The 13,378-nt window shown below is 40.9% G+C and overlaps 1 protein-coding gene across 1 annotated transcript; it reads right to left on the reverse strand.

Moving 5' to 3' along the window:
- Positions 1-481: 481 nt before the first annotated feature.
- Positions 482-13,364, reverse strand: DAGLB (diacylglycerol lipase beta). Its single transcript, XM_083800359.1, has 15 exons — positions 13,176-13,364; positions 12,629-12,780; positions 10,922-11,096; positions 9,996-10,257; positions 8,812-8,937; positions 7,629-7,756; positions 6,470-6,596; positions 6,003-6,086; positions 5,472-5,549; positions 4,995-5,075; positions 4,776-4,903; positions 4,318-4,386; positions 4,152-4,224; positions 2,931-3,184; positions 482-1,778 (listed from the first exon to the last, which is right to left on the reverse strand). The coding sequence occupies exons 1-15, from the start codon at positions 13,268-13,270 to the stop codon at positions 1,586-1,588; spliced, it is 2,025 nt and encodes a 674-aa protein (XP_083656485.1). The 5' UTR covers positions 13,271-13,364; the 3' UTR covers positions 482-1,585.
- Between the last annotated feature and the right edge of the window lie 14 nt (positions 13,365-13,378).

Below are 13,378 nucleotides of genomic sequence, written 5' to 3' on the forward strand. Positions count from 1 at the left end.
AAATGCAGGCCTGCACAACAGCTCTTCAGAGGCTGTGCAGCATCAGTGTTGTAACTAGCTCCCATCTTTTAAAGATTCTGACAACCAGAAAAAAATGCATGTAGCACATACATACATCATTCAGCTTATTGTATGCAAATAAAAGTGATGATTACTTACTTTCTTCTAAATCTTACAGGCTTTGAAAGTGATGGCTCTGGTGGAAGCAACTTTGTTTAGCCTTTTAGCTGTAAATCGAGCTGTGCTGTATGCGTCAGTGCTCCAGCCCCCCCTTACCTGGAGCTCATCGTGCACCAGGGGAGGGGAGGAGTGAAGCTGCAGCAGGCTGACAGCAGCAGCACCACCACCTGTGCAGTGGTCAAGGTGCTGGACCTGCACTACTGCTGGTGACTTACCTGAGTGAAGGGCATCAAGCTGTATAACCAGCTAGAAACCATTAGTCTGGGGCTTATACCCAGAATACCTGAACATAAGAAACAAGTTTTTAGCATGTATTTTATTTTTTCTCTACATTAAGCATCACAGCAAGAACACAGCCATTCTCAACCATGTCATATGGTTACTTATTTCTAGCAACGACTTAATAAGAAAGAAATGTCTTAAAAAAAAATTGTTCAAGTAGTACACATGAGAAACAAGGAAGCTTTTTTTTTTTTAAATCAGTTCTACCATACAAATATATATATATATTTTAAATTTTTGGCAGAATTACAAATTGATCTTTTCATTAGTCAAAGCTAGAGCCTAACATGATGAACACAGAGCAAGAACAATTTTTTTTTTTCCTTGTTCAGTAATTATAGTATTAGTTTAGTTTCAAACTAATAAAAGTAGTTCTGTGGATCAACAAATACAAAAACCAGGTAGATCAAAGAATATTGCACACGTCCAAGCAGCACTTAAACACAACCCCACCACCACCATGAGGGATTACCACAGTCTGTAAGAAAAGTAGTGCAACCAGAACTGCTTGAGTTTAAAAAAAAAAAAACAACAAAACCAAAACTGAATTAAAAGAGGCAGTATGCCTTCACCACCCACCTTACTGCTTGGTTACAAGTGGTCCCTTACTTACCTGCCTCCTGCCAGCACAAACACGCAGCCAGCTCATGCTGCAGCGCCGCGTTACAGCACCTGCTCTATCACGAACTCCAGGCTCTGCTGGGGCAGGTAACGGGACACCACAGCGCACCGGCTCCAAAGCAGAACTGGATTTTTTTTTTTTAAGGTCTGACAGGGCGCTGCTCTGCGGAGCAGGCCGAGCTGGCCTCGTGCCTTCACGTCAGCCCAGCAGTCAGTTGATGGCACAGCTCTCTTGTGACAGTTTACAGCAGCTGGGCTAGGCCTTGTCCTACTCGTCCATGTTTGGAAAAGCGCAAGCTTCAGCATAAGAGCGAAATACGCGCTTCAACCATCAACACTGCTTGAGATCACTGCAGAGACAAGGCCACTGAGACCTCTGGTTTATTATACACAGTAAGAGAAAAGTACTGCAATCCACTGCTATATGAAAGTGGAATATATCGTGAATACTTGAAACCTGCATTTAAAAACCAAAAGCATACCTCTCTCTTTCCAGCTATGGTTATATGACATTGGTGTTAAGTTCCCGTGTCTGACAAGAAATACAAGATCCGTGTTCCTGAGACAAACTGTTCAGCGCATTGAGCACAACATCTGGCATGTGGTCTGTTATCATCTTGGGACTTATTAAAATGCTGCTGAAGACTGTTTCGTTTGACCAGCTTGCCGTGTATTTAATATCTGAAGAGCACAACCTGAAACACACAAAGACTGGACTGTCATGGGTGATGATGCCAAGCCGGGAAGAAGTCTCCTGAAGCTCTGAACAACCTGGAGATGGCTTAGGGAGCAACAAGACCCTCCTCACTGCAGGAAGGCAGGCTTCCAAAGAGCAACAGGGCTGGCCCTCGGGAAACAGATGGGAATACTACTATTGACCAGCCCTGAGGACAGAGCTAAGCCAAGCAATACAGTTTCTTTCACCATTAAGGCACAATCCCTGTTAAGGTGCAAACAAATAATCCTGCTCACAAAGAACAGAACACTGAGCAAAGAGCGAGGAGGGGTTAAGCAACACATTCATAGAGGTAACAGCGAATTTGGGGCATACAGTGGCATCAGTAGGAGGCCAGACACCAGATTTAATGCTGCCTATACTACCTACTTAGGATTTTATTTTACAGAACAGTACATGATGGGGCTCTCCTGTGCTAGTCTAGTTGAGAAAAAAACAAAAAACATGATTAACTGCTGTGCTGTGGAGTAAATGAAGGAGAAAAAAAGTGAACTCACTAAAGTAAAGCAGAACAGCAGCCATCAAGAAAATCTGCCAGGTCTCGGATGTTGAAGTATCTAACTTATAAAGCCAGTATTAAAATCTTTAAGCATTAAAGGTTATACGAAACTTAAATAAAATACTTATTAATCTACTGAATGGGAGGAAAAAAAAATTCCCCATCCCTTTTCTTCCCTCTTTTGGGAAGTTAGAGAACTGTAAGTTAGAGATTTTTTTTTAGTGCTCTGTAAGATGGTCTTGTGCTTTACAGATGCTGTTATTCCTGCTTCAGAATGAAAGGGGATAGAAGCAGCAGTAATAAGCAGGGAGGTGCAGAACAAGGAAACGAACAAAACCACCACAAAAGCTGGCTAACGTGTAATAACCAAACACGGTTGTTGGAGATGCAGATGAGAAGCTGAACTGGAAATGTACTTTGAAAGTGAGAAACAGCTTAAAGTAGATTTTAGGAAGACAGCACAGTGAATATTAATGAACATATACATATATGAATAAATATAATGAAGATATAATAACAAATACCATTATTGAATGAACATATATTAATATATATAAAAATAGATAATTAATATTTAATAATGAATGTAATGAATCCCATTATTCCACTTACCTCTTAGAGCTGGATTCTTCTACAATATGGATAATCTTCCCTGGAAGATACAGATGAGGGTACTGTGGCGGTGAATGTAAGTGTGATTCACCATCAAGGGCATTGTACGAAGGGGACCGATGAACCATTAAACTCTCCTCAGCTAGAAGAGGCTGGGTCAGGGCATCTTGGTTTCTACCATCCAGCTCCGTTGGGAAGTTATCTGGATCTCCTCCAAACACTTCGTACCAACACCCACGCAACAAAATCTGGTACTGAATTCAGAAAGAAAAACAGCTGAACTGAGGCTTGGTGTCTCTTTGAATAACTTATTCTACTTGTGTGCTTGCATGCACATGATCTGAAACTACAATTAAAGATTAAAAATGACTGCATGCACACGCTCCCCAAACTTTCTTGTTCGGTAAAATCTCCTTACTGAATTTTCCCCACAGTAATATGTATTCCACCAGTACCCAGCCCAAGACAACAGTAACGCTGTGTAAAACATTACAATCTTTACCAGGGGGATTATTCTGTGTGGATTCTACTGTGCAGATTTAAGTCTTCTTGCACCTTTGTCTTCTAACTGTCCGTTAACTTATTCTATATTCGTGATGTCATCCAAATAGTGCATTACTTCTAATCCTGGGACTACAAGGAAATCTGGCGGACACAGCACGTTTAGCTTCACATATACAGAAATGGCTGTTCTAAATCCTTAAATCTCTCCTCCATAACTTCAGTGTCATTTTTCCTGACAACACTGTTCCACCACTTTCAAAACTGTGTTTCTAACCAACAGTAAAGAGGTAAGCAATTAACACCATAACGGAGAAATATTTGCCTTCCAAATTAATTCTGAAGGGAAAAATGTAAATAAAACCTCTAATTTCTTTACTTCCTGATGCTAAATGGTTATTAATGAAAGTAATCTTTTTTTTTGAATTATTTTTAATTAGTTTCCTTTAACAGCAAAGCTAGCAAACTGATCATTTCAGGTCTTGGATGTTCTACACTATTATCTTTCAGTTCTTGAACCTTGATGTCCAACACGACAGCCTTCTAGGATAAGAGACTATCACAAATGTCACTGAATTAAAAAGGCAATTTGTTTCAAGACACAACTGAACTCCCACCATTAAAACAAAAATACACACACCACCTGCCACTTCATTAAAGCTGGGGCTTAACACAGCTGACAATTCCACCGACTTTTAACCATGAACTGCTTTTAGTTACCTTAGGCCTGTTGCAGTTTGCCACAATTCTCACTATTCTCCTCTTTAAATCCTCCATGTTGGGCATGCTTAACCTGTTCAAACACATATAGAACAAAGTAAAGCCTCCTATTTTACGCAATCTAACTTATCTCTGAAAGAACACTTTAAAAATACTTCCATCTCACCTTGCAACAAGGTCCTTTCCAAGAATGACTGAGACAATGAAGTGCTTAGTGTAATCTGCAAGTGTTTTGCTAAAAGAAAAGACACGCTTTAGATACACTGAAGAGATATGCACAATTTAGTTTTATTGTGGTCACTGTCATTCAATAATAAAACCAGTATGTAGCAAGGTCAGCAGCATTTGCAGTCAGTTCTTCAGTAGGCCTTCAGACCCACTCGCACACAGAGCAATTTCGGTGCTGATTATAACACTACAAGAGCATTTTATTCCTGAAACATTTATACATTCCCCCAAGAACTCAACTGTAACTAAGAATGGAGCAAATACAATTCTACTGGAGAATGTACAGAAAAACTTAATACAGTCAAGCTCATAGTCATCATCTAACATATCTGTCAACTATCTTGAAGTTCTTGACATCTTAGATACAGAACCAAATAACAGAAGTCTCGCACTTACCTTAAAAGTCCTCCTGGAGGAGAAAAGGCGTAACATTTTAATGTTGGGAAAGAGTTCCTTAGCATGATTGCCAATATAGAAGCTGTTCCACCACCCAAACTGTGACCAACTATCACAAGTTTGTACTCCTACAGACAGAAAAAGAAGACTGAAACATAGACACAGAAAAAGCTTGGTGTAACTTCTCTGGCAAACCAAGTCATTTGGAGGGCAACTTACTGGAGCAATTGTGAAAGCTTGGTTTAAAATTCCATCATTTATTAGCTTTTGATAGATGTAATTTGCAGCTTGAGTTATTCCCTGCAAGACAGCATTTAAAGTTAGAAGGGTAATATTTAATCTGAAGTGTGATACATGTGTACTTTAAAAACAATGCTATACTAAAACAACTTTCTGTTTGCAAAACCAACCTTCTCTTTTAACATGCTCCTGACAGCGAACTGTAACTAAGTGGTCTTGGGCAGAATGGCTAAAAAGCTTTCAGAATACTTAGTAAGGGCATGAGGTTGGTCAACAGGATTACAAGTTCTACCTTGCAGTGCCAGAGACAGTATTTGATGCAACAAGCAAGCCACTGAAATAATTTGTGCAATTCATCTCATTAGGAGAACGCTCTTCGAGTTTAACTACAGGATCCCAAGTATTTCGTTTTCCTACTGCAGAGATAAATTCTAAACAGCCACAGACTGCACACACCTTATGTACAAAGCCGTTCTCTAGAACGTCCTCCAGTGTCAAGTCTTCACAGTCTGCTGACAGATCAGTGAGAATGTCCTGTAAACAAAGCGGCTTTTGTCAGACCTCTCTGCAGGGCTTCACGGCTCACGGGTCACACTGTACTGCTTAACTTTCTCACAGGAACAATCACCACACCGACTTCCCAGTTTGTAAGCAGCCAAACACAACTGACACCAAAACAACACCCAGGCAATCATATACAGCAATCACGATTATGATTTCAGCAACTATTTCCAAGCTGTAAACACATGTTGCGAATGCACCCTCACTCACAGTAAAAAAGAATGACCACTGTCCTCCCTCCACACTCCTTTCCAGAGGCACGGGGAAAATCACCCACAAGGACAGGAGCGTTTACACCTTAAGCCTGGAAGACCCATACATGTGAGTGGGTTGTTTTTAAACGTGCCACTGTAAAACAATTTCCTCTAGATCCTAGGAGTTCACCCAGTTCTATAAAGCCAATTACACATATCAGATGGATGATACCTCAAAAGACAAGGTTCCTCTCACAGCAACCACAATAGCTTCTTTTTTGTGATCCAAAGCAACAAAAAATGGAATCTCATAGATCTGGAGGGAAAAACTGTATTCAGTAAACATACCAACTTTTTTTTTTTTTTTTTTTTTTTTATAAAAGTAAGCATTTGTTCTCACCTTTTGAAAGCTCCCTTATTGAACTCTTTATTATATTATGGAAAGAAGCTGAATTGTTTTGTTATCAAATTATTAAGTGCCTTTATTGCAATACTGAGACAGATTTATGTCAATGGTTTTGTGACTGTTCCCTTACACTGAAAAAAAAAGAACTGAAGAACATGTTTCAGGGCCTGTTTTAATTTGGTTTTGCATCTTGTGCTTTATAAATGTTGAAGGCAAACTAGAAACTTCACCCCCTGCTTTCACTGATTTAATCATTAACCTTTTTTTGGTGAATGCCTGTCCAGATTGTTTACCTTGTTATGAAAACTGATATGAATGAAGTCTCTGTACTGCAGTCCTGTTATTTTTAGGATGGATCCAAAGTGAAAGTTATGACGATCACTGCCCGTTATATCAGAATCTGTTGGTCTACTTCCGCAACTAACAAACACAGAAGAGAAAAACTTTCATGGTCAAATTTTTTAGGTTTCCTTTCAGGAATCAAATTCATTACATTTGCAGAATGATTTCTGCCAGGAATCAAAAGCTCTCTCTCTCTTTTTTTTTTCCCCAGTACTACTATTAGTCTGTACAAGATATTACCTCTGCCCACAAATCTGGTTTTGCCCGAGCAGCATGCCATACATTTTCAGCTAAAGGACTGGCAAACACACCATTGTTACAGGACTACCAGCAGAGCAAACAAGGCAGTAAGAATAGAATTCTTAAGACTAGGGGCCAATGACAGAAAATAGAAACAAGCAAAAAGGAAATTTCAAACAAATTCTCTGCAGCAGGCTTCTCTGATGTTTTATCCATTGTATTACGTGATTTTTTTCCAAGGGATTTATATTTCAGAAGATTAAACAATTTCATGTTACTAATTAATAAAACCATGGTTGCAGTCATAAACCTCAGTGGTCAATTAACTATGCGGTAATCCCACGTAGTATTATGCATTTATGCATACTTCAACACTGACTGTAAAAGATTTTCTGAGTAAAGGGGTCAGAGGGAATAAAATGGAAGCTAGAGGTACAGGAACTTTCCCTAATTCCTTTTCGGATTGGGAAAACTGCTGATACATTTATTTCTACACATACTTACCCAACAGACAGCTCTATAAAGCCTCATTTTAAAACATGGTTTAACTCTAATACTTCTTCGGTTTAATTCCAATCAGCTCCAATTCCATTGTCATTTTGCTAAATTATTTTTATCTCCATCACAAACTATTCTTAAGAAACAAAAGCTAACCTGGTTCTGAGGGCGGAGAGATGTTGAATTTTTTTTTCTATTGAATTTATGAAGGATAACTCTACCAGTCAGGCTCATCTACTCCCATGAGTGATATAATCTAATGAAACAAAGAACCTGCTATTGAAACTATTTTGTTTCTGCTAACACTAGTTAAATAAAAGAAAGCTATATGTATGCTTTTACGGAATGTTACGTGTTCGTGATCCAACCTACCAGTCACCATTGAGCTTACAGAGCGCAGTAAATGGGTTGGTGTATATGTAGTAGGGCCAGCCATAAGCAGCTGCAGCAAACAGCATATAGTGAGCAGCATTCTCCAGCTCAATGTCCAAACCATCAGTCTGCGAGGACATGGGGAAAGAAAGAGGAGGGAGAGGAAGAAGGGTGTGTTAGGTAACCCCAGAATAAAACCTCAACACAGACTACTGAAAATTAAGGCATGATGAAATACTTCCCAAAACGAATACCGCAGGGTCTAAAAGGAACATAGAATAGCCGCTCGTATTCCAGGAAAATAATCTGTGTTTATTTACACAGCTATAGAGCTCAAGAATCTTGAAAATCTCTCTCTCATTGAATTATTTTTCTTCCAATACTTATACACCGATAAGCTCAATGCTGATAAGCTCAAAGGAATGGCTGAAGAGCCTATAGCAGGTCTCTCTGGAATGGATGTTTTAAGCATGACTCCACCTTGCCTGGTTTCAAAAGTAACTTGATAGGAATGCTTTGGTTGAAGTAGAATTATACACTTCAGTGTAACGTAGACTAAAAGAAGATAAAATAATTTACAAAGATGTTTTACCGTAGCAAAAATCACTTAGCAAACTGTAACCCATCATCTTCACACATTTAAAGAATGCTGGGTTTCCTTCTTATCTGCTCTGGCCATTTGTATCAGACAGAATTTAGACAGACCACAATACTAAAAGACTACTAAACAATTTTCTCTCTGTTCCTCTTCGCTCACGTCTCTTCAACAATGACCTTAAACGATTCTTTTTTGTACTTAATTCCCTCCGTTCATACATTCCGTGGAACAGAAGCACTATTACTGTAAGTGAATACACGTTGAGAGCTGGAATTTTCAAAGAGCCAAGACAACTTATATCCCTTTTCAAGATAAATATCGCAGGAACATAAATTAGGTACCTTTGAAAACTCCTACTCTTAGCGTCTTCAAAAGCTGTGTCAGTTTGGATTCATAATCAATTTCTAATCACTCATTTTTAAGTTGTATTTATGCAAAAACCAGACAAATGTTTTGACTGCAAATTCATCATGATGTTTTCACTGTGTTTATTAACAAGTTGAATTGTGAATTTTTATAGCAGTGTTTAATTTTGTCAAAAAAAAAAAAAAGGTGGTACCAGGTGCTACAACAATCCTATCTTACCACAAGAGATGATGGAGAATGACAGAGGACTTCTTCAGGCTCTTTTGGACAACTTTCCATTTTATCTTGCTCTTGATGGAGTAGAATCAGACCAGCTGCTATGTCACTTGGCACCAGATCAGTGTCCTGTTCAAAGAAATGAAAGAATGCTTAAAACCATCCCATACCTCAATCTGTCAAAACAATTTCATAAGAAAAAGCACGAGGCATTCTATTCTCTTCAGTTTATATAAAAACTAACTATCCTCTCCCTACCTTTAGTACAAAATGAATGTTTTCTTCAGTAAGACTGATGATGACTTTACACACAATTTTTATAATTCAACAACATAACCTACAGAGGACTTGCTCAGCCAGATTACAAATAATGATCCAGACGTTACTGACCATTCTATGCCCCTACACAAATGTTTCTCTATACAGCTATTCCTACTCGTTGAATACTGAGAACAAGAAAGACGGATTTTACATGGGAGAGGACTGAACGGCTTTTACTCAATTACCTGGCACAGTAATCTCTCCGTAAGACTCACACCCTTTGCCCTACAAACCACGGGGTGTGCTGTAGCTGTAAATCAGCCTGCACTAGTACCGCTTAATAAACAAGAACTACTCGTCTTGAAATCATGAACACAGCTCAGAGTCCACACTCAATCACGGCTGAGCAGTAGGTGACATAAATTTGAGCTAAAATACTATGTCTGCATAGTCTTGCAGAGTCTACATTCTCTGTTTCCAAAAAGCAACTTCCTGCATGTGCACAGCCTAGTCTCGTGTCTGCTCAGAAGTCATTCAGACCAGGAAGACTGCCGTAACATACTGCGGGGCTCTTTTGTTTAAATAGTCAGAAAGTAGTCTGACTTTTTGCTATGGTTATGACTCCTTACTTGCAGTCAGGAGGCAAAACGCCTGGATCTTCACATACTGAGGAAAAGAAAATCGCTCTTGTTCTCCTGACTAGATACCTAAAGAGAAAATACTGTTTTCTCACAGCCCTTACACTTGTGATAGGAGAGACAAATCAGAGTTGTATACACTGCGTGAGAATCACCTTTAAATTTGCAATTAGCATATTCAAAACCTGATTTCAGGCAGAGACCTCTGGCCGAACAAAGGCACATGTAGCAACATCTGGAAATTCAGAGTTAGTCAAGAAAGAACACTAAAAAAGCTTTCCATCTTACTGAAAAGTAGTTGCGGAAAAGCTCTGCGATACTTGTAAAAGCCACTCGATGGTCATCATCTTGCACAATACAACAACACATTAACCTGATTCGTTTTTCCCAGACTCTGGTGGCAGTATTCTTCACATTAAATAGCAATTGCCCTGACTGGCTGCTTTCCAAGTTCCGATTCACACCATCAGTGAGGTAAAACGTCTTTTTTCCTCCAAGTGGATCAAAGACGATTAGCACTCCGATGATGGTAAAGATGATGATAACCCAGCTGCAAAACAGAAGGAAGCAGGACGAAAGGGCCATGAAACCAGGTATTTCTGACACATATGCAAGAAAATAGAACTATAGGTCTTGAAAGACAGAAAACAAAGTTAGGCACGAAATACCACACAAACACAATCTGTTACTGTCAGAAAGGTGCACGTGTTGTTGTCGAGCTTTCAGTCCACTAGGTGTAAGGACAAGGCTGTTGGCTCATTTCACCAGGGCACCAAACTCAGAATCACAGCCCTTCTCGCTTTGGAAATAGAAACGCTGGTACACAAAGGCTTCATTTTTCACTACCAGTTAAGCGATCTAATCACTCCTCTCTTCACCTTTATCTGGTTTTCTACATTCCCATCTATCCTTCTTACCCTTTCTGATCGTCACCTCCTTTCTTTCACCCTCGAATGCACTCTTGCAAGGCAGGAAACTCAAGCCTGTTATTTAAGGAAAGGCATGAACTCAGTCTGCTTGTCTAGACTAAAAAACTTCTCTCCATTCACAAAGAAAATGCGAAAAAAACAAAATAATTCATAAGAAATATAAAAGCCCTCATCTACCAGTAAAGCGTTCACTGAACACATACAAAACAAGTAGAAGCACTATTTTCTGTTTCACGTGAACTGTCAAACTTAATTTGTGGGTGGCAGAGTGGAGGGCACCTTTACCTTGCAATAACTGTCCCCAGGACGGCATTTATCACAGTCTTCTCGCACTGCAAGCTGCTGTCTGACACCCACACAGCTCCTACAATAGCCCAGATGAATTCAGGCAAATAGAGAAGTAGGCGAGTATAAAGTAGCTTGGGAAGTGATTTTCTTGGGCCTGGATTAGAAATTGTTCCTGAAAAAAAGGGGGAGAATTTAGAACAAGAACAGCTTACGAATGCATCTTAAGTACATAAAATCCTACATAAATAACTTTCTGAGCTGTACAGGAAGTAAGAAACTTAATTGAAACTACGAATTATTTCAAACTAATGGAAAGCTATCAGTGAGGCTGAGAAAAGAAAATTTTCCACTTGAATAATTTAAATACTCTTCTAATTAGAGTGTGTTGTGAGAACCAATATATTAGAAATTGAGAGGTCTCCTCTATCATTCCAGAGACCACAGATTTCCAGATTTCAGATTAATCTTCGTGGCATTACTTTGTAAGGAGGTGCCTCACCAAGAAAAAAGTACTTTTCTAGCATTTTTTAAATCCAAAATGAAGCATTTCTACAAATGACTAGAAGTTGCACTAGTTTAGAAGTTCTGTTTAGCTATGTCAACTAGTTTTAGAAGTTCTGTTTAGCCGTGCACTTCAAGCTTTAACTCCTGTTCTACTTAACGTTATTTGCTGGGTTAATTTTATTACAACACTTATAGGGATCACTTTCCTATGTATTTTTTTCCACAAGCAATCCATTGCAGCTAATGAACTTTTGCAAGATGTGACTAAATATGCCTACGCAAGGCAAAGTTTACATCATACTTCAGGTAAGGAATTGATTGGGATAAATTCCCACAAACTCCTGTCAGAGACACTGAGCAGCATTCCATCCAGCTCTGGGGCCCCCAGCAAAGGAACGATGTGGACCTGTGAGAGCGGGTCCGAAGAAGGGTTGTGAGGATGATAAAGGGGCTGGAGCACCTCTCCTGTGACGGCAGGCTGAGGGAGTTGGGGGTGTTCAGCCTGAAGAGTAGAAGGCTCTGGGCTGACATTACTGCAGCTTTTCAATACTTAAAGAGGGCTTATAAAAAAGATGGAGAACAACTGTTTACACAGGCAGACAGTGATAGGACAAGTAGGGATAGTTTTAAACTAAAATAGGGGAGATTTAGATTCGAGGTTGGGAGGAAATTCTTCACTCAGAGGGTGGTGAGACACTGGCACAGGCTGCCCAGAGAGGCTGCGGATGCCCCATCCCTGGAGGTGTTCGAGGCCAGGCTGGATGCGATTTGGGCAACCCGGTCTGGTGGGTGGCAGGGTGTGCAACTGGATGGGCTTTAAGGTCCCTTCCAACCCAACCATTCTATGGTTCCACGGTTCTAGGTCACGTGCTAACAGTGAATGTAGAAGAGATTTTTAAAATGCTCTGGTGGCAATGAACATATCATTGTTAGCCATACCAAATTATTGTGCCCATTAATTATTTTAGATTTCTGACTAACAGAATAAATACTATTAACAAATATATATATTTGCTAGCATTATATTAACGTATATATTAATGCTGACAGTTATTTAAGTTTGACTACCATTAAAGTACTTAATTTTTTTTTTTCCTAAAATTTCCTAAAATTTTTTCCTAAAATATCAACACTAGAAGAACGCATACATATTCAAATTTTACTAGATATATATATAAGACATTGTTATTAACTCTTTACCTTGCATACTGACATACACAAGAGCAGATAATGCACATATTATAGCAGCGAGAAGGACGAGGAGGACGAGCAGGTAGCTGTGCAGTAATCCTCCTCCGGGACAGTTGAACTGCCCTTTATGAACGGCGTAAAGCACGAGGATTCCGATCCACCTACGGAAGGTAAGATAAGGAAAGCTATAGCTGGAAGGGAAAAGCGAGCGCCACGAAGCTTTCATCCCAGTGACAGCACAGAGTAACGGAAGGGAGTCGTTGTGCGGGGATCTGTGGGAGCTAACGAAGAACACGCGGCAACAATTACCGAAAGTCGGGCTGCACGGCGCCGACCCCGCCGGGAGCCGACCCGCACGGCGGTACGGCCGCTCTACACCTGGGGCAGCAGCCCGGCCCCTTCAGCCCGGCCCCTTCAGCCCGGCGCCGTGACCGGGCACCGCCGAGCGGGGCCGGCCCGGGGCGCACACACCCGGCGCTCACCCGAACGCGCTCCCCGCGCACCGCCCGCAGGCCGCAGCCCGCGGGGCACCGGGGGGCCGGTGCTGGAGCCTCACCACAGCACGCGGAGGGACAGCTCGAAGGCCCCCGGGAGGACGAAGTCGTCGCTGCCGATGGCCCAGCGCCGCCCGAACACCACCAGCCCCGGCATCCCGCCGCACGGCCCGGCCCCCTCGGCCCGGCCCCGCTCCCCTCAGGCAGCGCCCGCCCCGCCGAGGCGGTGCGTTCCCGGCCCGCGGCGTCATCACGCAGCACGCGG

The sequence above is a fragment of the Anser anser genome (assembly GCF_964211835.1).
Source record: "Anser anser genome assembly, chromosome: 15".
In the NCBI taxonomy this organism is placed as follows: Eukaryota; Metazoa; Chordata; class Aves; order Anseriformes; family Anatidae; genus Anser; species Anser anser.

What these genes read in the sequence shown, in the direction of transcription:
- DAGLB (XM_083800359.1), bottom strand. Translation starts at nt 13,270, where the DNA reads ATGCCGGGGCTGGTGGTGTTCGGGCGGCGCTGGGCCATCGGCAGCGAC. An exon ending in AAGCTTTCACAATTGCTCCA is followed by an intron (nt 4,904 to 4,994) that starts GTAAGTTGCCCT and finishes TTCTGTCTGTAG; the next exon opens with GAGTACAAACTTGTGATAGT. An exon ending in CCTCCAGGAGGACTTTTAAG is followed by an intron (nt 4,387 to 4,775) that starts GTAAGTGCGAGA and finishes CTTTTCTTTTAG; the next exon opens with CAAAACACTTGCAGATTACA.